The sequence below is a fragment of the Macaca nemestrina genome, chromosome 14, assembly GCF_043159975.1.
Source record: "Macaca nemestrina isolate mMacNem1 chromosome 14, mMacNem.hap1, whole genome shotgun sequence".
Taxonomy (NCBI): Eukaryota; Metazoa; Chordata; class Mammalia; order Primates; family Cercopithecidae; genus Macaca; species Macaca nemestrina.
The window spans coordinates 27317085-27343048 of record NC_092138.1 but is presented as its reverse complement, the minus strand read 5'-3'; the positions used below and the strand labels follow the sequence as shown (position 1 = coordinate 27343048).

At 41.0% G+C, this 25964-nt stretch overlaps 1 protein-coding gene and 1 long non-coding RNA gene across 27 annotated transcripts in view; one reads left to right on the top strand and one right to left on the bottom strand.

Annotated features, from left to right (window-relative positions):
• The window catches only part of LOC105498656 (uncharacterized), a 178791-nt gene extending 161228 nt beyond the window's left edge, over nt 1-17563 (top strand). Inside the window, exons 4-5 of the long non-coding RNA XR_011612460.1 lie at nt 14745-14846; nt 17259-17563. This is a non-coding gene — a long non-coding RNA (uncharacterized lncRNA). The remainder of the gene's footprint in view (nt 1-14744; nt 14847-17258) is intronic.
• The window catches only part of LOC105498657 (transient receptor potential cation channel subfamily M member 3), a 909897-nt gene that overhangs the window by 97338 nt on the left and 786595 nt on the right, over nt 1-25964 (bottom strand). For 10 of the 26 annotated variants that reach the window (XM_011770894.3, XM_071077680.1, XM_011770886.3 and 7 more), the window contains 6 exons: nt 20209-20309; nt 18661-18795; nt 14466-14516; nt 4527-4562; nt 4234-4374; nt 265-294 (listed from right to left, as the gene is read on the bottom strand). In XM_011770894.3, coding sequence (XP_011769196.1) covers nt 265-294; nt 4234-4374; nt 4527-4562; nt 14466-14516; nt 18661-18795; nt 20209-20309 — 494 coding nt within the window. The remainder of the gene's footprint in view (nt 1-264; nt 295-4233; nt 4375-4526; nt 4563-14465; nt 14517-18660; nt 18796-20208; nt 20310-25964) is intronic. The other 16 variants (XM_011770898.3, XM_071077682.1, XM_011770889.3 and 13 more) reach the window with 3 other exon arrangements.

Genomic DNA, 25964 nt, shown 5'->3' with positions numbered 1-25964 from the left:
TTTCAAAGGTGCTGTGAGGAACCCTTATGACACATTATATATATATATAATTATACATATATAATGTATACATACTATAGTATGTAGTATATATAGTATTACACATTATATATACTATATATTTATAGTATATATATTACATATAGTGTATATATTATATATACACTATATATTATTATATATATACACTATATATATAGCATATATATAATGGGTAACAAAGAGAATAAATCATTGACACTAATAATTTGGACAAACACTTACCTCCATTCCCAGCAGTTTCAAGGCTTTGGGCTGTTAAAAAAAATGTTGTGAACAAAGTTAGATCAGTTAGATCTTTCTTTCATAAAGGTAAGAAGAGTCCTATTATATCTTTTTTGTTTTGTTTTTATTGAGACAAGGTCTCACTTTGTTACCTGGGTTGGAGTGCAGAGGCACAATCAGGGCTCACTGCAGCCTCAACCTCCTGGGCTCAAGTGATTCTCCTACTTCAGTGCCCCAAGTAGCTGAGAGTAGAGGTGCACGTTACCATGCTTGGCTAACTTTTAAAAACGTTTTGTAGAGATGGGGTCTCACTATGTTGCCAGGCTGGTCTCAGACTCTTGGGCTCAAGTGATCCTGCCACCTCAGCATCCCAAAGTACTGGGATTATAGGCATGAGCCTCCACACCCAGCCTCCAAGAGTCCTATCATATTTTAAACAGGTACTATAAGAACACTATTGTACCATATAGCATTTATTTTATTTTGCTAAATAAAACGCCACAAGAAGAACTGATTTATAGAAATTCCAAGAGAATTTTGGATTTGGTGATTTTAATGAATATACAGAAAATGAGGAAACTGGCCAGGCGTAATGAGATTGCCTGAGGATAGAGCCTGTAGGTTGATAATGACTTTTGTGAACGAAGATTTCTTTCACCTTCTATAACCATCTTTCTTGCTTGGCTGACACCTTCACAACATCTAGTATTTGAACGAGTGCTTTGGTCTGAATGTTTTCGCCCCCCAAATTCATATGTTGAAATTCTAATTCCAAAGGTGATGGTATTAGGGAGGACACTTTCTGGGAGGTGATTAGATCAAGAGAGAAGAGCCCTTAGGAATGGGATTAGTACCCTTATAAAAGAGGCTCAATGCAGCTCATTCACCCTTCTACTGGATGAGGACACAGTGAGAAGGTGTCACTATGAATGAGGAAGCAGGTTCTCACCAGACAGTAAATCTGTTGGTCCCTAGATCTTGGACTTCCTACCCTCCAGAACTGTGAGAAATGAATTTCTGTTGTTATAAGACATCCAGCTGATGGTATTTTGTCGTAGCAGCCTGAACAGACCAAGACAAATGAACAAGGAAACCTTCAATCAAGCAGATCGAATCATGTATTTCTCAAACCTCTGAAAAGCCTCTATTATCTGGAGACTTGGGATATTATTCAGAAATATACTAATATGTTTAGATGCTTTATGCTGGCTGTTTCCCTTTGCTGCTGCACATCAGGGCAAGAGCGAGTGGGGCCAGAGGGCCTGTGTTGATGGTGGCAAAGGTGCTCAACAGCATGGAAAGTGTTAGCACACAGGAAGCATCATTGGCCATGCTGAGAATGTGCAAAACAGGCACAGGCTGAGTCGGAGAGAAAAGGCAACTCAGAAGGACACAGACCCTGATCTATATTTAACAGGAGGTAATACAAAATTACATCTCAGGGGCCAGGAAGACCAATTTTAAGCTTTTAAATATTTCAGAATGGTTGGGCACCATCTTGAAAGTTATTTGAGTAAATGGTAAGGATACAGCACTTACAGTTCCTCCAAATTGTATTTGACTATTCACGTTAGAACAGCTCGAACCGAATCTCTCTCTCTCTCTCTCTTTTTCTCTCTCTCTCTTTCAGCTTCTAAAATGACTACTAGGCTAATATCTATTTCATTTTTTTCTTATTTATCCTTATTGGTGTTTTTTAAAAAATTCTGTTATATATATTTTTTCATTTTCAAACAAATCCCTTTTGTTAAATTTTAAGTGTTTTCAAAGTTCTTTACTAGTTCCACAAAATGCTTTCAGAATCAGAAAAAAACTTTGTTAAATATAAAAATCATGACTCTGCACAGTGGCTCACTCCTGTCATCCCAGCAGTTTGGGAGGCCAAGGCAGCAGGCGGATCACCTGAGGTCAGGAGTTCAAGACCAGCCTGGCCAACATGGCGAAACCCCATCTCTACTAAAAAATACAAAAATTAGCTGAGTGTAGTGGCATGTGCCTGTAATCCTGGCTACTTGGGAGGCTGAGGTAGGAGAATCGCTTGAACCTGGGAGGTGGAGGTTGTAGTGAGCTGAGATCACACCACTGCACTCCAGTCTGGGCAACAGGGTGAGACTGCATCTCAAAAAAAAAAAAAAAAAAATATATATATATATATATATATATATACCCACTACAAGCTAGAGCAGCAATTCTCAGAATGTGGACCATGGGTCATGAGGGTCCCTGAAACATTTTGAGAGAGTGTGTGTAGTCAAAGTTATTTCCGTAATAGTACTAGGATGTAATTGGGTTTGGCACCATCTTGACATTTGTACTGATGGTACAAAAGCAATGATGAGTAAAGCTGTTGGGTGTGTTAGCAAGAACAAAGGCAGTGGTACCCACCTTTACCAGATGTTATTAGACTCCAGTATTATGCACTTGCAGAAAGCAAATGTAACCGTTTTACTTAAGAATGACCTTGTTGAGGACTAAAAAACAATTAACTTTATTAAATCCTTACCCTTGATTAACCGTCTTTTTACTGTTCTGTGGGATGAAATGGGAAGTATACTCGTAAAATAGTTCTGCTGTATACTGAACTATCATGGGTTGTCCTGAGGAAAAGCACTTATCTGATTGTTTGGATTGTATTATAGCCACTTTTTTTTTTCATGGAATATAATTTTTACTTGAAGGACTGACTGGCGGATGGACTAAGGTTGTGTAGACTTGGACCTTTGGCAGATGTGTTTGGAATGACCAAAGTGAGGCTGTTATTTCAAGGAAAACAATAGATAGTATTTGTTGCCAATGACAAAATTCAAACTTTTAAGAAAAAAATTGGGATTTTGGAAAACTTATATCTACTCCCCGCACCCCCACCATGACTTTGACAGCTTTTCAGGACTGAAAGACATTTCCCATAAGATAGAGGTGATACTAATGAAACTGTATAATAAAATGTGTCAGTATTTGGAAGAGCTGCATACCTTCACAAACCAATAATTTTCCATGACCAATCTATGATGTTACAAGATCCATCAAAGTATAAGAGAGACCACTGGATTTTACTTTGTTATTATTTTATTTTATTGTTTTAGAGTCAGAGTCTTGCTATGTTGTCCAGGTTGCAGGGCAGGGGTTATTCACAGGCATTATAATAGTATACTACAGCCTCAAACTCCTGGGCTCAAGCGAGTCTCCTGCCTCAGCCTCCTTAGTAGCTGGGACCATGGCTGGCTCGACTAGTGGATTTTAATGTAACAGAATTTGAAAAGTTCACTTATATGGTTTTAGATTTCACCTTGCAACTCATTTTTAAGAAACGGTTACTTATTAAATTTTGGTGTAGTATCAAAAAAAGGATATCTACAATTATATGTAAAGAGGATTAAAATACTCCTTCCTTTGATATATTTGTTATGTTTGTCATGTATTTTTGTGGGGTCAGATTTTCTTTATATACTTTAACCAGAACATCCTACAATAGACTGAATCCACAAGTAGATATCTAGCCCTCTTCTATTAAGCTGGACATTACAGAAATTTGCAAAAGCTAAAAAATGTTCCTATTATGAATTTATTCTTTGTTTTTGAAAATATATTTTTTATAAACATATTCTTTATGTTAACATATAATAGGGATTCCTATGTTTAACTTAAAATGAATTAAATATTTTTAGAGTCTCCATTTAAATTTCTAATATGGTAAATAAACACCGATAGGTAGAATTCCCATAGATAAAAGCTCTTTGAGGTTCTCAACAATTTTTAAAGGTATAAAGACCCAAAACCTGGAAAACTGCTGAGTTTAATAATCTCAATGACAAGATTAATTTGAATTTCATTACTATTCTTTGATTGTATAGGCTCACTCTCAGCGCAATTTTCTGATTTTAATTCCCCCTGGAGAAAAAGAAGCCAGAACCCAAATCCCATACACCCTAGTCCTTCCAGGAGGGGCCCCGAATTTGCAGCCAGCCTCACCCTCTTGGGGCCGAAGAGGTTGTGGTAGAGAGTCCGGAAGCGCTTGCGCGTGTAGTTGCAGCGATAAGCCCCGCCCATCAGGTACTCGATCACCAGGCCGATGTCAATCAGGCTGATTCTGTAGTCTGGGGGTAGATTCCCCTATCAGGGTAGAATGAAACAAACAAACAGACAAATCCAAAAGACAACGTGGTTTACTAGGGATTCTAGTTCATGTATTCTGTAACTAGAGTAAAAAAAATATTGAAAACAGAAACATATGAATGTATTATTATGCTGGTTAATTAATTCACCTTAAAATAGATCCAACCGAAACCTGGATACTCTCGCTTGGAAAGAAGACATAAGTTAAATAAGAAGATGCAGTAATCGTCGGCAATAATAGAAAATCAAAATATTTATTCAAGTCTTCAGCTGGGGAGAAAAAAACACCAGTGTAGAAGAAAGAAACACAAGGCTAGACACGGCAAATGCTATCACTCCCAGGCACCAGGAACTAGGTTTCCCCAAATGCTCCCCAAGCCCCTCTTTCTGCCTCTGACCCAGGCCTGTTACCACTCTCTTGATATCATTTGGTTTCTACCACCCCCTAAAGGAAGACTCCTTTCAGAAGATGAGTGTCATTACCAGGGCCTCCATCAGCTGGGATTTTAGGACTCAGGTCTCCTTTACTACAAAACCTCTATCCATAATTTTAAAAAATTGATGCTTTTTTAATAAAAGAAGAGCAATATTTAGGGAGGGGATTTTGGGTGTCAGGATGAGGTTGTATATGAACATCCCTTGCATTTAAAGAGGGAGAGAAATTGGAGAAGATATTTTAGCAATGGAGTATTTATTTTTCTAGAATTGAGATTTTTTTCATTTTTTCTTTTAAAGAGAGTAACATTTCTTAAAGATCTAGAGTTATGGTGTCTTTTTTAGCTGTTTGCCATCTCTAGATGCAAAAATAGTAAAGATTTTCTTATTATTTACTCATTACTGCTTTCGACTTCTAAAGTTTAGGTTCTAAAGAAAATTTTTGCTGTTAGGCCAAGGGAGAGTTAGTTCCATTTGTGAAAAAGTCTGAGTGCACAGCGAATTCCAATCCACTCTCACTGCCTGCTGTAGCTCCTTGCAGGAGAGCGCTCTATACCATGAATGGCTGGGTGTGACACTGTGTGGGAAACCCATGCCCTTAGATCTATTTTGGACAGACACGAGGGGCTCCATCCACTTTTGTCCTTAATGAAGGACCCACCCAGGATGCTGTGTGAGATTTCTGCCACTTCACAGAAGACGTTCATTATGTATAGTGGTCGTTTTCCAACTTTGGTGGCATCAGAATACCCTGGGGAACTTGGTGACATTGCAAACACCTGGACTTTGTCTTACTTCAATGTATCGGGGCCTCTATGTCCTTTCCTAGCTCCTCAGGTGATTCTGATGTACACCCAAGTTTGTCAAACTGCTTGTCTACTCAGTAAGGGTCTGGTGGTAGTGGTAGATTAGGCAGCAGAACTGGTAAATTCATAGTGTCAAAAGCTAATTACTTTCAGTCAGAAATTAATTAAAATTTTTTTGCTAACCTGAGGGTAGGTTTTCAGTTGTCCTTACTCAGCTTTTCTATGGGCAACTGTATTCATTTGAAGGTTTTGGGATTCAGGATTAGAGGTATCCCTCTACATCCTATCATTAAACCTATAGCTCTATATTTTTCTTGTTTGATTTATCTTTATATCCTCAGAACCTCTTATAATATGCCTGGCATATGGTGGGCACTCAGAGTGTTTTTGTTGAAAGTATAAACCAGTGAAACAGTGAAATTAATTGATGTGGTTGGGATCAAGTCTGGGTTTGGGTTGTTTAGTATTATCTTTTCAGTAACAAAACCAACTAGCCACAATCTGTTAGTCATCCCTGGTTGGAATAGCCCTAGTTCACTATGGAAATTTGCTTTGAAATACAGGTAATGCTGTAACTGGAATTCAGTGGCTATCCTCAATGGGGTGAGAACAAAGGGATAGTAATTGAAGCACTAGCCTCAAGCATATAAGAATCCATTGCTGCTTTAAAAAAAAAAAAAAAAAGGCCGGGCGCGGTGGCTCAAGCCTGTAATCCCAGCACTTTGGGAGGCCGAGACGGGCGGATCACGAGGTCAGGAGATCGAGACCATCCTGGCGAACACGGTGAAGCCCCGTCTCTACTAAAAAAATACAAAAAACTAGCCGGGCGAGGTGGCGGGCGCCTGTAGTCCCAGCTACACAGGAGGCTGAGGCAGGAGAATGGCGTAAACCCGGGAGGCGGAGCTTGCAGTGAGCTGAGATCCAGCCACTGCGCTCCAGCCCCGGCGACAGAGCGAGACTCCGTCTCAAAAAAAAAAAAAAAAAAAAAAAAAAAAAAAAAGTTTCACTCTTGTTGCCCAGGCTGGAGTGCAATGGCGTGATCTGGGATCACTGCAACTTCTGCCTCCTGGATTCAGGTCATTCTCCTGCCTCAGCCTCCTGAGTAGCTGGGACTACAGGTGTATGCCACCATGCCCAGCTAATTTTTGTATTTTTAGTAGAGACAGGGTTTTGTCACGTTGGCCAGGCTGGTCTCAAAGTCCTGACCTCAGGTGATTCTCCCACCTCGGCCTCCCAAAGTGCTGGGATTACAGGCATGAGCCACCGTGCCTGGCCCATTGCTGCTTTTTAGACTTCCTTGCTGTCCCCAGAATTAGCTCCCACCCCAGGCCACTGGGTTCTACCTCTCCCTTGGCTTGAGGTACATGGCAGGCTTGGGCATCTAACTGGAGCCAGCCAGGCAAAATGGGGCGTGTAAAGGGCATCATATATGAGGGGGAACACTTTGAGACACAGACCCCTTTTGTCCTTGACGTTGGCCCTCCATAGCCTAATCTGGCATCCATTTGATGAGCTGAATAGTCCCGTCACAAAAATGGCCTCTACCCACCTCAGAATTTCAGAATCTCCTTTGTTTGAAGATTATCTTTATCCATCTAACTGAATCAGCAAGCTAAGCTATCCCCAGGCTAAGAAAGACCAATTGTCTGCCTTCTTTATGCAAAGCATGGCAAAAAAAATATTTAAAAAGGGAGCTCAGAGAAAGTTTTAAGATAGTAACTTTTCATGTTTTAGCCTTCCCATAAAATTAAACTGAGTTTAAAAATAGTACTCATGCAACCACTTTTCTCTATTATGTTGGGGCAGACTAACAAGGCCACAGTTTCTGTATCCTCTGGCTCTCCTGAACTGTTAGGCGAGGCTGTTATTTAAAGAGTAGAAGAGTCTCAAAGACTGAACCAGCCTGGGTGAGCCTCATTCATAGCGATGGGGGTCCTATGGGGATGACTGCCCGAGGATGCCCACCCATCGTGTCATTTTCCTTGGCAGGGTGAGGAAGAAGCACAACCAGCTTCCAGTCAGCTGCCCTGGGCTTCTCTTTGTCCTTTGGCCAGCAGACACTTTCCCTTAGGCTCTCAGATTTCTTTCCAGTGAAAGGGGCTTGAACTCCACAGCCTTTATGGTCTGCAATGTTCAAAGACCAGGTTTCAGGAAAATCCTCAAAGAACTTATTGTGATGCTATAAAAAGGCAATCAGAGCAGCTCTATAAATTTGCGCCTAGTTTTAATCTTGTAGGAATTTAAAAAATTTAAAATGTGGGCTCACGCCTGTAATCCTAGCACTCTGGGAGGCTGAGGTGGGTGGATTGCCTGAGCTCAGGAGTTTGAGACCAGTCTGGGCAACGTGGTGAAACCCCGTCTCTACTAAAATACAAAAAATTAGCCAGGCATGGCAGCGTGCACCTGTAGTCTCAGCTAGAGGCAGGAGAATTGCTTGAACCTGGCAGGTGGATGTTGAAGTGAGCTGAGATTGCACCACTGCACTCCAGTCTGGGCGACAGAGCAAGACTCTGTCTTAAAAAAATAATAAAATGAAATAAAATAAAATGTGGGTAATACCAAGCCTAACACCTATGTATTTTGCTTTGAGAAACATAGGTGTAAGCATCAGTTAGAATTCTAAAAACAAGACACCAATATTGCTTGAAGACCAATACTGAAAGGGAATATTTATGCTTTCGAGGTGTCTTTGGGAGTTGTCAGGAAAGTGATTATGGTAAAATTCAAAATCAATAAACATTTAAGGGGCAAATAGAACATTTTTAGAAAATGGCTATATCCATAAAGGACTTTTAGGGGTATATATCAGCAAGAAGGTGCTGGGATCGTCTCATATAAAGCTTGATTCTTTCAGAATGATTTATGTTTGGTCAGCCCTGAAGGAAGATAAATGATTCCGTGACCACTGAGGGTCCTGCATTCTGTTTGACCACAAGGGGGCAATATTCACCTAACCGAAGCCAGTGAGAATTCCTCCCTCCCCAGCATTTTCCTGCCTCTTCCGTTTTTTTTTTTTTCCTTTTGAGACGGAGTTTTACTCTTGTCTCCCAGGCTGGAGTGCAATGGCACCATCTCGACTCACTGCAACCTCTGCCTCCCAGGTTCAAGCGAGTCTCCTACCTCAGCCTCCAGAGTAGCTGAGATTACAGGCATGTGCCATCATGCCCGGAGAATTTTTTTGTATTTTTAGGAGAGATGGGGTTTCACCATGTTGGTCAGGCTAGTCTCGAACTCCTGACCTCAGGTGATCCGCCCATCGCAGCCTCCCAAAGTGTTGGGATTACAGGCATGAGCCACCGCACCTTACCATCTTCTGTTTTATACATACCATAAGGCCATATAAACAAACCCAGAGTGGATGAAGGATTGGGGGCTAAGGAGTGAGTCGGATGCTCTCCTGGAAGTGATATTTGGAAGAGCAAAAATTTAACAAGTAATGTGTTTGAATTCAGCCTGCAAGGCTGGATCATATGTTTCTTCACAGAGATTTTAGGGAGCAAAGAAATTAGGGAATAACTTTTCCTTTCTTACTAGGAAGAGTGGAAACCTTCTTGGGAAAGAAGAAATCAATTTTATAACATGTATAAAATTGAGTACAATTTAGGCCTCTTGGGATAGGTGTCCTGCGTGGACTCTGAGGGGGATGGCAGCCTAAGTGCATGATATAATGCTGGGCCAATGGCCTTGATCACTGGGACCTGTGGATATCACAGATTATGCATTTGCATTGCTTCTCCTAGGATGGGTATTGCCAGGCAGAGGGGACTTTATGGATACTCATTCAGAGAGCAGCCAGCAACATGACCCCACAGGAGAAACAGCCTTGGGTTGGGCCATGGCCCTGACCCCATGTGACCCTGGCCAGATCACTTCCTCTCTCTGTACCTCAGTTTATGTTGTGAAAATAGGTGGCTTGGACACAGTAACTTCTAAGATCCTGTCTATTTCTAAAAATCCAACTATATGACTACTACCTGGCAGGCTGCTCTTACTCCTTTCGGCCCACTGGTCAAAGACCCTGTTCAGAGCTTCCAAGGTTGATGTAGCTTCCAATGATCCCCTAGAGTTTGATTAGTGGAACCAGAGGCTTGGAGACAAGGGGTGGTAAAAGGATAGATGGGGATGGGGTGGTGCTCAGTGCATCCAGCTCCTCTGGAAAAAGCAGAGAAGGTGAGCAGCACCTCACATGCCAACAGGTAAAGCCCAAACACCTTCTGGAGGAGTCTTCCTTTGCTTGGGTCCTTTTCAAATTAGAAGTCAAAAGGGATACTGGAGGAACAGTCATTCTGCCTGCTGTTTCTGTTCTAGCACTTCCCCTACCCCCTTCGGTAATGACTTTGGTAACTGGTAAAGCCTGAACTATTATTTCCCATTTCATGCCTTAACAATGGGAGGTCATGTGATTCAAATAATTTGCTAGACAGGCTTGAGTTCTATGGGTAGGTACAATTTGACAACTTGACAATGTCTTCTTTTTTCATGCTATGAACTACTAACCTGAAGCTAAGGTTTACTTCGTGCCATGCATAAGGAAACCTTTTCATTAAAATGATAGTTTAAATTCACTAATTAGATCTGCTCTTCAAAATGATTGGGGTTTTTCAGATGTCAGCTCATGATATCACTATCAGATCTCAACTGCTTAGGAAAACTTTTTTCCTTTGAAACTCATAACAAGCCTTCAAAACAAGATTGGTTCCTTCTGATATACATAAGGTATGAAATGATTGCTGGTTGTCAGGTTTACCAAGGGAGTGTGAAGAAAAGACTCCCCTGGGACAGCTTGTACAATAAAGAAAAGTGGACTGCAGTTGGTGTGAGTAATCACCCGGTAGGGACTTCAGCTGGTGAAAGCTCAGAGGAAAAGAGGACATCACCCCAGTGTGCAGTCCCATAACATGGCGATATATTGGGCAACCAATCCTCTGAAATACAATAATGCTTTTGCAAATTTCCATGCATTTAGCAGATGGGATTATGCAAATGTCCTTTCCTTACCCAAAGTGTGTCTGAAATGCTTTTTTTTTCTTTTGCATTCTGAAAAGCTCTGGGTCTTAATTCCCATGTAAATGAACTTTAAATTATCATAATTTCACCACTACTTCTACATAATACTCAAATAGCATCCTCCTTTGGTGGGGAAGGATAGTATAGGTAATTTGAAGTATTAGCACATTTAAGAAAGGAAAAAACTACTTTAAAACATACAGAGGCACAAATTGAGCAGACAGCTACTAAAATGGCAGGTTATATTCCACAGAAAAGCAGACAGACTTGGGCCACTCTGGTTTAATATGAGAGCATTGGTACATTCAATGGATTTATGCATGAAAATAGTTCAGAGAACTGGGTTGGTTTAAAACAATTTAAATTTCTGATTAATGCTGAAGAGCCACTCTTTTTACCTCATTGCTCCTAGATTGTTCCCTTGATATAAATAATTTGAGATTTCAAAACAAGCTTGGGAGCAATTCCCCACATTCAGCTCTGTTGGTCTCAAAGAAGAGGTGAACTAGAGATGTCATGCTGATTGACTTATGATGTTCTGATAATTCCTCAATGCATTCCTTTGGTTCTTAAGAGTTATTTACACACAATTTTACAGATGTATTATCAAACACTATGCTTAAGGTCTAGGACTGTGTTTCTAACTCATGAATAGCATTTTGTACCAGAGTTAATAACTTATTCATTAATTTTTTTACAGATTAAACATATATGCACACATATATTTGCCCCCATAATGGTAAAGAAGAAAGCACACATTAATTATTATTATGTTCCTTAATTTTGAAAATTGCTTTAAGTTCCCAAGATTTTCTTAGCATTTTAACTCTAGTTTCGCAGCCTTTGATTATCTCATTGGCCTAAATTGCTGGCAGTCACTTGAAACCACCTGAAAGTCACCTGAAAATTGCTGAAAGTCACCTGAGAAAGTTGTACACCAATGTTAATTTCTCCCTTATTCACTTCTTCCCCAAACACCAAACAAACAAAAATCTTCATTTTCAGCTCCCTTAATCCATATGACATAAAATGTAGGCACTGAGACTCCTGTGACTACCATTGTTCATCTTTCTTGCTCTCCCATTGTCGGATACTTACCGTCATCCTGGAAATAATGAATTCTGCATTTCCTGCTTCTACTTTTTCCCAAGGGAAGAAATTAAACATTGGCTTTCTGTTTCTCCCTGTCTTATTGGCAGTCTCTTTTTCCAGGTAAAAGGATAAATTATTTCTAGGCCAGTTCAGTACTATTCTTGGTCATTTGTTATCATTTTTTCCAGTTACTAAATTTGTAAGTAAATGGTAAATGCATGCTTATATAATGATTTTCTTGCTCTAATATTTGGATCATACTTAAAAGGAAAAAAAATAGTTGCTTTTAATCCTTCTTCCTCCCAAATTCTTACCATCCTGTTCTTTCTTGTTAGTATATATTATTTTTGAGGTACATCTTTAGCTGAGAAGCTACAAAAAACCCTATCTTAGAGATACTTTACATGCCTTCTAATAATACAAGTGACGTGAGCAAATGTAAAAGGCAGCTCAAGGGACTTCAGAAAAGAGAAAACAATATTGCAAAGCAGAGTCCTATGGGGAAAAGAAAGTAATGAGAGGGATTTTAATCATTTATACTCAGTGAAATCTAACTGCAAAAAAATCCCTTTGAAAATCAGACAAGACATTATTGCTGGGAGGCTGGGTCATTGAACTGGATGAGCGACTCTTTTTAAAGGTTTGGGTTGGTGATGACTGGGATTGAGGGATAAAGGCATAGCTGTCTCTTTAGAAAACCTCACAATTCCTTCAGGGACAGAGATTAACTTAAGGAAGGAGAGAATACCCCAAGTCATTACTTTAGAAAAACTCAAAACATTTGATTGAACATGAGCAACAACTATCTCACTGAAGAAGACACATCAAATGTGTCTACTTCTAATCTTCTTAGTTTTCAGGCAATTTTAAGCCAGGATGAATTAGACAAAATTGGAAGGTTCAAAGAAAAGAGAAATGGGTTTGTTGAAGGCAGATCTACTACGATGGCATGGAATGGGCAGACCAGTGAAAGATATAATCTCAGGAAAGTGGTTGTTGAGTTGGGAGTACAGATTGCATAGTGTCTTCTCCCCTTGTTTTGAAAGAACTACAGGCTTCACCCACTCAAGCAGATGAAAAGTCCTTCATGAGATGGGAGGAAAGTTTGCAAGGGCCAAAGGATGGAGATTTTGATTTTTTTGTGTGTTATTTTTATATCCTTTACTCATTCTTAGCAAAGGTCCAGCAGGTGAATAGGTACATTATAAGTAGCCCAGGGCCTTTGCTTGGCCTTTCAAAGGAAAAATAAATAAGTGGTTACACGATGCCTAAGGGCAATTCTAGCCAATCACTTCCTGTGAGATGAAGGAATCATACTGTATTTTTGACTTCACTTTGTAGCTTTCTCTGAATATGTCCTGTGGACTTTTGTGAACAATTGTTACCAAGTGGTGATAGTGGGCATATGTGTGCATGTGTGTATGGGCACATCTGTATGGGGCGGGGGCAGTGCCATATTCTGTTTTATTTTTTGGAATTAAAACATCACTTTCTGGGATGGGTTTAAGGGTTCAGAACTCAAGCTACCTCTGAAGGAGATAATATGGGGCAAAAGAACAAGCACTTGGCTAAGATTAAACAGAATCTCCCTATGCCTCATTCTTCTTGTCTTTAAATGGGAATAAAACTACATTATAATAATAAAATAATAATTTTTTTTAGATGGAATCTCACTCTGTTGCTCAGGCTGGAGTGCAGTGTGCGATCTTGGCTCACTGCAGCCTCTACCTCCCAGGTTCAAGTGATTCTCCTACCTCAGTCTCCCAAGTAGCTGAGATTACAGGTGCATACCACCACACCCGGCTAATTTTTGTATTTTTAGTAGAGACAGGGTTTCACCATGTTGACTAGACCAGGCTGACCTTGAACTCCTGACCTTAGTTGATCCACCTACTTTGGCCCCCCAAAGTGCTGGGATTACAGGCATGAGTAACTGTGCCTAGCCTGTAATAATAAAATAATAATTCTATTTCATAGAATTGTTGTGATGATTAAATGAGTTAAGATGCACTCAAAGTATGCAGCAATGCTGTATACCTAGTCATCACTAGCTCATGACTATTATTATTTTATCATTATTAATAAAAGAAACTAAGCTTTAAACCTAGCTCTTCACTAACCACCAATATAGCTCTCATCTCCTTGTAGTTCGGCTTCCTCATCTGTAAAATGAAAATAATGCTACCTGATCCATACCTATCAACACTTTTTTCCCATCCAATGAGATGACAAGTGTGAAAAAGTATTCTGGAAAAAATAGAATGTTAGAAGAATGGAATGCATACTTATGTTTTAGTCCCTGTTTTTAGAAAATTTGGAGCTATGCTTACTGACTACACTCTATGTAATGGTAGATGTGACATTGTATCAGGAGCTGGTGAATGAAAATTTACTCTTGTGGTCAGTCAGGCAGCATGGAAACCAGCTCCCCAAACAGTGAGGGGCATATGGAAAAATACAGGTAATGGCATAAATCCACTTGGCAAGGGAAAAGCTGAGAGTTCCACTACCCAAAAGCATTATGTCCAACGAAAGCATCTAAAAGCACGGCGATTGGTGATAACACCACAGCTGCATCATGAACAGAAGCTTCAGAGTTAAAAGACACACGCACACACACTGTTCCAAAATGAGGGGCACCTGATAGGGACAGGAATACTCTGGCAGCTCATGCAAAACAGAGGCACTCTCTAATCACAGGAAGCAGTCAAGACAGGGCCTCCGACCTGCAGTCGAGAGGGTTCTTACCTTTTTGACATCCCTGACCAAGTGGTACAATGTATTTGAGGGCCCATGTCTCTGAAAACAATAAAGAAGAATCAAACAGTTTTGCTAGTCAGGGGCTCTGGTTGGCAAGGCAAGAAGGATCTGGAAGGAAGGGCTCTGGCTGGTGGAGGGCAGGTCACTAAGACGGACCTTGTTTTAGTTGCTCAGTGTATCTGCCTTTTCTTTCTTTCTTTTACATTGTCCCCATTTGCAGATGAAAAGCTTTGTCAGTGACTTTTGTTTTGTTTTGTTTTGATGCAGGTTCTTCTGTTACCCAGGCTGGAGTGCAATGGCGTAATCACAGCTCACTGCAGCCTCGAACTCTTGGGCTCCCTTTAGCACCCTGAGTAGCTGGGACTACAGGTATACAACACCATGCCTGGCTAATGTTTTTATTAAAAAAATATTTTTAGAGATGGGATCTCACTATGTTGCCCAGGCTTGTCTTGAATTCTTGGCCTCAAGCAATCCTCCCACCTCAGCCTCCCAAAGTGCTGGGATTATAGGCATAAACCACCACACTGGCCATACCTGTTTCTTCTAAACAAACACGTTGGCAGATTTTTGAATTGTATTCCCTCAAGCAAATGTATTTGAGGTTCTAGGTTCAAACTTTGTAAGGGAGGTTGTCAACTCTGTTGACAGCTGGGCCAAAATGTGATGGAAGAAGCCAGTTTTGCAGCCGGGGGCCGGGATGAGGGTGGGAGAACAATAGGCCCCATTGACCGCATTGGAAATACACTTGGGCACTTTGCCATCGCAACTTGTTTATTACTCATCATGAATGAGAAATTGTCTAAGAAGAAGGTTGGCCAACTTTTTCTGTAAAAGGCCTGAGAGTTAATACTTTAGACTTTGTGGGTCACACAGTGTTTACTGAAACTGTTCAACCCTGCTGTAGTAAATGTGCAAGTAGCCATAGCTCATATGTAACAAATGAGCCTGGTCATGATTCAATGAAATTTTAATTATTGGCACAGAAAGTCAAATTTCATATTATTTTAATGTGTCTTAGAATATAGCATTTTTCTTTTGATTGTTTCAACCATTAAAAATGTAAAAAAAGCCGGGCGCGGTGGCTCACGCCTGTAATCCCAGCACTTTGGGAGGCCGAGGCGGGCGGATCACAAGGTCAGGAGATCGAGACCACGGTGAAACCCCGTCTCTACTAAAAATACAAAAAATTAGCCGGGCGCGGTTGTGGGCGCCTGTAGTCCCAGCTACTCGGGAGGCTGAGGCAGGAGAATGGCGTGAACCCGGGAGGCGGAGCTTGCAGTGAGCCGAGATCGCGCCACTGCACTCCAGCCTGGGCGACAGAGCGAGACTCCGTCTCAAAAAAAAAAAAAAAAAAAAAAAAAAAAAAAAAAAAAAAAAAAAAAAAAAAAAGTAAAAAAAAAAAAATCTTAGCTTGCAGCGCATACAGAGATAGGCAGCAGGCTGGATTTGGATGACAGTTTGCTGCAACTTGATTTAAAGAAAAAGCCACAGACTGTTTGGGAAAAAAAGAGTTTTGTAAAAAAGATGGATGTTTGTTTGAGGTAAATATAAAGTGAAATAAGTTGCCATTCTATTGTCTTTTAGGAATAGGAACGTGAGATAAAATCCAAGATGCCTAATTAAATTTGAATTTCAGATAAACAACGTACAATTTTAACCTAAGTATGTCCCATGCAATCTTTGGGATATAACAAAATTGTCTGTTGTTAATCTGAAATTCACATTTAAGTGGGCATTCCTGCATTTTATTTGCTAAATCTGGTTAGATTATTAGAGAATCTAAAATAGTGATGGCTTTTTTCTTTCTTTTTTTTTTTTTTAGTTGGTCTTGCTCTGTCACCCAGGCTGGAGTGCAGTGGTGTGATCTCAGCTCACTGCAACCTCCACCTCCAGGGTTAGAGCAATTCTCCTGTCTCAGCCTCTGGAGTAGCTGGGATTACAGGCATGCACCACCACGCCCAGCTAAATTTTGTATTTTTAGTAGAGATGGAGTTTCATCATGTTGGCCAAGCTGGTCTCAAACTCCTGACCTCAAGTGATCCGTCCGCCTCAGCCTCCCAACCTGCTGGGAAGCCACTGCGCCCAGCCAATGGCAAATTCTTAAGCACTTTTGCAACCATTCAAGTATTTAGACAGGTCTATGAACTGCTGCAATGACCTACCCATTCATGTGGACATGCCCATCAGAGCTCTTTTTCCACTGAGGGGATGCTAGATTGTGCAGTGATTGAACCTACAGACTCTGGAGTCAGAGTGCCTGCCTCTACACCTCTGCCGCTTACCGGCTCTGAACGTGGGCAAGCTACTTAACTGTGACTCAGTTTTATCATCTTTAAAATGGGAATGATAGTATCACTTTATCTGATGGGGTTGTTGTGAGGATTAAATGATATAATGTTTATAAAGCTATTAAAAATGGTGCTTAATGCCAATCAGTGTTAGCTATTATTATTACTGAGGCTATTTACTGTTCCATAATCCTCAACAAAGTATTCTGGGAAGCCACCACCAGCAGATTGAAGTGATCAAACTTACTGGCCTTTCTCAGTCTAGAATTTTCCTACCCCCCCACCCCCCGCCCCAGTCTTTGGGATAAATTACTCTACTCCCTTGATTCTCTAATTGATAGGCCATTCAACGCTTGTCTCTATTTATTCATTTTTTCAAATTGAAAACCCATCATTCTTCCTCAAAGTCTCAGTATGCTGAACCAAGAAAAGTCTGTGGAGAAAACAGAAACCAGGAGCCATTCTGCTAACCCGTTTCTATTTTTTGCAGATGGTGCCACGGTGGTACCATCTAACAACTACCACTGCCTGGGGACAGGAAGTAAGCTCCATCCTGCTTGCCCTCTGCGTGATGGGACAGAGATGTTGTGAAAATGAGGGGCAGAATAATCTCAGAGACAGAAGCTTGGGTTCGGTACTTACTGGCTTCTTTCTTAGGAGTTTTGTGACCTTGAATTCACCTTGGCCTCTACGGTTTGAATGTTTGTGTCCTCTCCAAAATTCATGCGGAAACTTAATTTCCAATGTACTAGTGTTAAGAAGTGGGGCATTTAACATGTATACCTGTGTAACGAACCTGCACATTCTGCACATGTATCCTAGAACTTAAAGTATAATAATAATAATAGAAAAGAAGTGGGGCCTTTGGGAGGTGATCAGGTCCTGAGGGTTCCTCCTCTGTAACGGGGATTAAGGCCGTTATAAGAGAAGCTTCACACAACATTCAGGCCTTTTGCCCTCTGTCTCTTCAGCCTGTGAGGACACAGCGTTTGTCCCTTCTGAAGAACGCAAAAACAAGGTGCCATTTTGGAAGCGAAAAGCAGCTTTTGCGAGACACCAAACTTTCCAGAGCCTTGATTTTAGACTCTCCGGCCTCCAGAACCCAGAGAAATAAATTTCTGTTGTTTATAAATTACTGAGTCTCAGGTATCTTGTTACTGTAGTACAAATGGACGAAGACAGCCTCAGTTTCCTCATTTGTTAAATGGGGGAAAAATTTCTGCTCTTTAAACTTCACTGGATTTTAGTATGAGCTCAGAGCCAATGCACTTAACGAGTGTGAATGCTCTCAATAACTTCATCAACAGTAGTTTTACCTACGATTACTCCTTGGTATCCCTAGTGAGTAAATTACCAAATCATTACTAAGCTTAAAAAACAAACAAACAAACAAACAAACAAACAAACCCAAAATTTTTGAGTAACTCCAAAGAGATATTTTACCTTTTATTCCATTTTATAGCTGAACTATGAAGAATGAACTTCATAGCTCTGAGGATAACAAAATGGTGTAGGATACTTAATTGGCCTTTTTTGATGCTTAGAGTTAAATCAATCCTCCTTTGCTAATTGCCTCTAACACCCTCTGGCCTTACAGAACAAACTGTGTTCTCATTTCCAGAGCCTTGTGGTTTTGTGTAAGAATATGAGAATGACACACTCAGGTTATCACACAACTTTTTGCCTTAGATGCTGACAACTGAGCAATTAAAACAAGCGGAATCTTGGTGACTTGGTGTTTGTCATCTATGTAGGTCTAAGGGAGTATTTATGATCAATGAACCATGCATTTGGAGAGGAGAAGGGAAGAGAATCACAGGCATATGGGGGGCAGGAGGAGGTAAAACAAACGAACAAAAAAGAAAATAAAAAGTGCCTTAGTTTGGCCCTACCGTATTGTACAATTCCTCTAGTCTGGAGATGGTGAGAAAACGGTGCATGCTTACTCCATTCTCTATGAGTAATTTCACAAAATCCACTCTGTCCAGAACTAAGGCATCCAACATGGCTTGCTCCAGAGATCCCACCTGCAAACCAAGTCGCTGAGTTAGTCTGCCCCAGGGTCCATCTAGGACTGCAGTTCTTTAGTGCTCACTTGAACAGCTTAGAAAGGGATGCCTTTGACATCTGGTAAACCTTCATCACATCTAAGAACATGCTAGCAAGACTGTTCACAGATTCACTTTTGGGACAGCCACACCTCTCCCATGTTTGGGGGCCTGTCTTTGCAAATAAAAGTCAAGCATTTCTAGTTCCAAAAAACTATTTCTTCCCTGAATCTCTTGTTCTGGATCTCAAGAAGGTGCAAGTGTTCACAAGGTTTTTCCCCTTGCAATTATCTGATCAAACGTCTCAACACCAGTGAAGTGTCAAAGGGGGTACTTTGCTGTCTTCATTTTTGTTATCCTTAGGCTCTGAGGGAGACCACAGGCCGACTTGAGAGGAGGGTCCCAAGTCAACAGACTAAAGGCCCTAAATCAATGCTGGGTCTCTGTGTAGAAACAAGACCACAAAGATGTCACTGAACTGAAAAACAAAACAAAACAAAACAGAACAAAGCAGAACAACCAGCCTACTTTCTGGATTTGCCAGTGGCTTAGATTTTTATTCAATTCATTTCACAAAAATGTCACAGGGTCTAGACTCTAACAAATCTTTCCATGTTAGCAATCCACCAGCACTGAGTGAAGACAGGGCTCAAGCCCAGGCAGAGACTCTCTAGGGGAAAGGAAGTAGTAAGATAAGGCCTGCCAGTGAGTGCTGTGATTCCAAGCACAGACATCAAGTTTCAGGCTGCTGGGTTGCCTCCTGTGGACGCATACATATACCACCTGATGGCCAATCTCTCAAATTTTTATTTTTGGTAGAGTCAATTGAGGGAAGCAAACCAAGAACAGTTATATAAAGCATTGGTTTCCTCATGTTGTTCTTTGCAAATGGGGAGGACCTGTGCTCAGCTACCAGGACCAGATGGTGCCTGCACAGGGAGGCCTGCTAATTCTGCATCCTGAGGTGTGACCCAGCCATAAACCAGCGGGGGCTGCCACCACTTGGGCAGCAACCTCTTCCCTTTGCCTCTATCAAAGACAATCAGAAGCAAATTAACAATTCTACCTCTTCCTTAATTTTAATACAGCTTTGTCTTATATTTTTTTCAGGTGTATTCAAATAAATGGCATCATTTGCAGCTGAAAATTGCTATTAAAGACAACTCACAGAGATGGAAATATTTGGAGTTGTGTTCAGTCAAAATTTCCACTAGATGGCGGTGCTTTCCTAAATATGAGAAAAGGAGCCCAGGACAGGGACTTGGCTGCCAAGGAACACGTTCCATCTTAAAGAAAAGGCAATCATTTTCTGAGCCCATCTCAGAGGCTCCTTAAACAAATACCCTTGCCCAACCAAAGTGGGCTTTTCACGGGTGACGACATATACTCTACCGGCCACTGTTGCCCGTAAATAAAGATCTGGCTGCGAGCGATGTCAACTCTGTTCCAGGCTAAAGCTAAGCTCAGTTGGTCTGGGGCCGAGGCATTGGCTCCTGTGTGAGGACAAGTGGGAGAAAAAGAGTGGAAGAGAGAAAACAACGATCAGTTATTACACCAAGAGCACCTGCTCCATCCCTCTGCCATTAATGCCCCTATTCCCGAAGAACCGACTTGGCTATCCAGCAGGTTTCTCAAACTTGGTGTTATTGACATTTTGGGTAACTCTTTGTCACGGGGCTCTCCTGTATATTATAGATTATTATTACAAATTTTTTTTAACCTTTTTTTTTTTTTTTTTTGAGACGGAGTCTCGCACTGTCGCCCAGGCTGGGGTGCAGTGGCCGGATCTCAGCTCACTGCAAGCTCCGCCTCCCGGGTTTATGCCATTCTCCTGCCTCAGCCTCCCGAGTAGCTGGGACTACAGGCGCCCGCCACCTCGCCCGACTAGTTTTTTGTATTTTTTAGTAGAGACGGGGTTTCACTGTGTTAGCTTTTTAAAAAGGGTCTTTGAAGCTCCATGCTTTTTTGATATATAATACTTATACATGTTTATGGTGTGCATGTGATATTTTGATGCATGCATACAAGTTCATTGTAGATTATTAATAGCACACTTTGACTGAACCCAGTAGATGTCAATAGCACTTCCCATCCCCATCCTCCCAGACATGATGCTCAAAAATGTATTCAGACATTGCCAAATGCCCCCATGTGTGAAGGGAGCAAAACTGGCCTGGTGAGCAGCACTGCTCTACAGTCTGGCTAGGCAAAGTGTGGTTCACAGAGCAGCTGCAGCAGCGCCACCCTGGCACTTGTTAGAAATGCAAGCCTCAGGCCCTGTCCCAGACCTACTAAACCAGAATCTGTGTTTTCACAAGATCCCAGATGACTTGTGTGCACACTCAATTTCGAGAAGCTCTGCTCTACCACACATTTTGCTTCTGCTGGCCAATCACTAGTTTCAAGGCATCCCTTGAATAGTATTTTGCATGGGAAGGGTGCTCTCATCAACTAGTGTACCAACTTGCCATTTTCCTGAAAAAGAGTTAGGAAGGTCCTTTAACAGAGAGGAAAACCAGTGGCTTAGGTTTACTTTGATTTGTGGGTAGAAGCCATTGGAACTATTTCTCAGGTTCTCATTTTTCTCCAGATTCTGTCTCTAGAGCTGTGCGGTTCACAGATGGCTAAGTTTAAATTAATTAAAATTAAAGAAAATTAAAGTTATAATTCCTCAGTCAGGCTAGCCACATTTTAATAACTTAATAGTTCCATGTGGCTAGTAACTATTGAACTGGAAAGCACAGATATAGAACATTTCTATCATCACAGGAAGTTCTATCAGCCCAGAGCTCGCCTAGGTGAATGCATCCTGCCCACAGAGGCAGCCTGCCAAGCAGCTGGAGGGGAAGCTGGAAATGGAGGCAGTGCAGTAACTAAAGGAACATTAGGCTCCAGGCAGGAGGTCCAAGTGAGAGTCCCTGTGGCTGTATGGACTCCTCTCAGCCACTGTGGATCATCTGTAAAATGGAGGCAATAAATATTATCCAGTTTGCGTGGCTGGGGTGTGAGACTGAAATGATATTGTATAAGTGAATTCATGTGTAAACAGGTTTTTCACAATTCACCAACACCCTTAGTTCACTGAAGAAGAGACACCTCTAAATATTTGCCCAGCTTCATGCTGCTGGATATCTCATGATCAGGGAGGAGGATAAAGACACAATCTTCCTTGGCTCAGAGTTTTTAAACATCATACATGTGCTGGGCAAAGTATTAGGCACTTCCACATGTCATATGTAACATCCCAATTAATCTAGGGACTGGGTCTTATTGTCTCCTGTCTCACTGAAACACATGAGACTACTGAGATCCAGGAAGGTGGAATAGTCAAAGATAAAACAGCTACTAACAGGGTAAGTGTAACAAGTATTCATCCAACCAGAGGTGAGAGTCAGATCCGGAGAATTCTTCTTCATCATTGTTGCTTCTGATGTTTGGGAAAGAAAGATAGCAAATGTGTACGCTGTTCACTCCTCTGGGTTCTCCAGCAGTCAAGGCCGGAAACAATGAGGAGGGGGGCAGGGTTCCTGGTGGTTAACTCAGATCACTGATTCCCAAACTTTGCTGCACATTAGAATCACCTGGGAAGCTTTGCTCAGGGTGCATCCCATAGCAATTAAATCATGTTGCTTGGGATGGGATCCAGACGTGGATATTTTTAAAGCTCTCCAGGTGCTTCCAATATGCAGCAGAGGCTGGGAACTACTGCGCTGTGTGCCTCCTTTCCTGCTTACCCTCGCCTCTTCCCTCTGGGCTCCGAGATACTGACATTATACATTAGGCAAAAAATATTTGCTAGTGAATACTTATCAAATTTTAGCATGCGTAAGTACAACTCGGAGAACTTTTTAAGACACAGGTTCTTGGGCCCCAGCTGCAGACCTGATTCAGTAGCTCTTGGGTGGGGCCTAAGGTTCCGTGTGTCTAACAAGCTCCCAGATGAGGCCGCTGCTGCTGATCTGGGGCCATGCTTTGAGTAACAAGGCCCTTGAGAGCTGTGGTGCTCTGTTCCCTTCATAGGTTGAAGAGCATTTCTGATTCTGGTGTCCACACGTTAATGCCCTTATTATTGACCACATACTTGAAGTAAATTTATTAGTGTTTACAATGATGAATATCATTTCAGCTTTCACCTGGAATTTTCCATTAAAAATTATCTCCTCAGGTAACAACAGGGACTGCACACTCATACCAGGGTAACTGGCATACACAAGTGATAAGTAGAAATGTGTCAAAATATACTGTCATCAATTTGGGGAGGAAAAGAAGTGAAGGCTCATTGCGATTGCTTTTGGAAAGGTAGCACTTTAGGTGTTCCTTTGCTTCTTTGGCTGGTCTACTGGTTGGTGCTGACTTGCTGGAAAGGTTTAATCATTCCCTTTGCCATTTGTATGTTACAAATTAGTATATCACTCAAGTCAATAATAGCAGCTCAAGCCTGAACAGGGACACATAGCAGGAAGCAGTTATTGAGGTCAAGGTGAGCTACAGGCCTGAATGTAATTAGGCAAGTGTCAAATGAAAGCGTGAAACCAACGAATCTTGACTTTCAAACATTGAAAATACATCACTCAAGAATGGCCGTGGGTGACAGTTCGGATCAGTGGTTCTCAGCTAGGGTGACCAGCCATCCAGGCTTGCACAGTGTAGTCATAGTGTTAGCATTTAAATTCCGGCACTCTGGGAGATGTGTCAATCCTGAATAAACCTGGTGGCTGGTCACCCTATTCTCCACTATGGCTGTGCACTTGGAATTGCCTAAAGAGCTTTAAAATATACTCATGCCTGGGGCACACCCCCACAGATTCTAGTTTAATTGGTCCTGGGCATTGCAGTTTTTAAAAGTTCCCCAGTGATTCTAATGTGAGGATAAAATTAAGAATGCCTAGTGTAGATAGCATATGTTCATTCATTCACTCATTCATCTGTTTGTTCATTTAATTATTTATGCATTCAAAGATAATGATTTTATGCCTCCTCATATGGGAGGCAGTATGCCAGCATGAGGACCAAGATGTATAAAGCAGAATACTTTGTCTTGAGAGCTTACAGTCAAGAGGAGAAGTCTGTAATTAAATACATTCTTTCATGCAGTAATTCATTTATCTCCTCAACAGATATTCATTGAATACTTTCTCTGCTGGGAACTGATTTGTCATTGAACATCCAGTGACAAACAAAGTAGCTAAGGTCAACCTCTTCACAGAGCTTACATTCTACTGGTAGCAGGGAAGTACTCGGAAGTAAGCAAATAAACTCATGAACAGCATACTTTCAGACTATATAAGTGCTGTGAAGGAGCAGTGCCACTCCTCGGGTATGTGGGACCTGTGCTTATAGAAACAAATCAATGTAGCAGAACCATTCTGATTATCCGATCTTGCATGTCCCCATGACAGAAGTATTTTGCCAATTGGCTGGAGCAATCTGATGGCCAGGCTGCCCTCCTGAAATGAGGGCTAAACATGGAGTCATTGGACAACCAATGACAAAAACCACATGATTATCTCAATAGATGCAAAAAAGGCCTTCAATAAAATTCAACACCCTTCATGCCGAAAACTCTCAATAAACTAGGTATTGATGGAATGTATCTCAAAATAATAAAAACTATTTATGACAAACCCACAGCCAATATCATACTGAATGGGCAAAAGCTGGAAGTATTCCCTTTGAAAATTGGCACAAGACAAGGATGCCCTCTCTCACCACTCCTATTCAACACAGTATTGGAAGTTCTGGCCAGGGAAATCAGGCAAGAGAAAGAAATAAGGGGTATTCAAACAGGAAGAGAGGAAGTAAAACTATTTCTGCTTGCAGATGACATGGTTGTATATTCAGAAAACCCCACCGTTTCAGCCCCAAATCTCCTTTAGCTGATAAGCAACTTCAGCAAAGTCTCAGGATACAAAATGTGCAAAATCACAAGTATTTCTATACACCAATAATAGACAAACAGAAAGCCAAATCATGAGTGAACTCCCATTCACAATTGCTGCAAAGAGAATAAAATACCTAGGAATAAAACTTACAAGGGATGTGAAGGACCTGTTCAAGGAGAACTATAAACCACTGCTCAAGGAAATAAGAGAGGACACAAACAAATAGAAAAACATTCCATGCTCATGGATAGGCAGAATCAATATTGTGAAAATGGCCATACTGCCAAAAGTAATTTATAGATTCAATGCTATTCCCATCAAGCTACCATTGACTTTCTTCACAGAATCAGAAAAAACCTATCTTAAATTTCATATGGAACCAAAAAAGGGCCTACATAGCCAAGACAATCCTAAGCAAAAATAACAAACCTGGAGGCATCACACTTCCTGTCTTCAAACTATACTACAAGGCTACAGTAACAAAAACAGCATGGTATGGGTACCAAAACAGATATATAGATCAATGGAACGGAGCAGAGGCCTCAGAAATAATGCCACACATCTACAACCACCTGATCTTTGATAAACATGACAAAAACAAGCAATAGGGAAAGGATTTCCTATTTGATAGTGTTTGGAAAACTGGCTAGCCATATGCAGAGGAGTGAAACTGGACCCCTTCCTTACATCTTATACAAAAATTAACTCAAGGTGGATCAAAGACTTAAACATAAAACCCAAAACCATAAAAACCCTAGAAGAAAACCTAGGCAATACCATTCAGGGCATAGGCATGGGCAAAGTCTTCATGACTACAACACCAAAAGCAATGGCAACAAAAGCCAAAACTGACAAATGGGATCTAATTAGATTGAAGAACTTCTGCACAGCAAAAGGAACTATCATCAGAATGAGCAGGCAACCTACAGAATGGGAGAACATTTTTGCAATCTATCCATCTGACAAAGGGCTAATATCCAGAATCTATAAAGAACTTCAACAAATTTACAAGAAAAAAACAACTCCATCAAAAAGTGGACAAAGAATATGAACAGACACTTCTCAAAAGAAGACATTTGTGCAGCCGACAAACATATGAAAAAAAGTTAATCATCACTGGTCATTAGAGAAATTTAAATCGAAACTACAATAAGATACCAACTCATGCTAGTTAGAATGGCAATCATTAAAAAGTCAGAAAACTTTTGCTGGAGAGGATGTGGAGAAATAGGAATGCTTTTTCACTGTTGGGAGTGTAAATTAGTT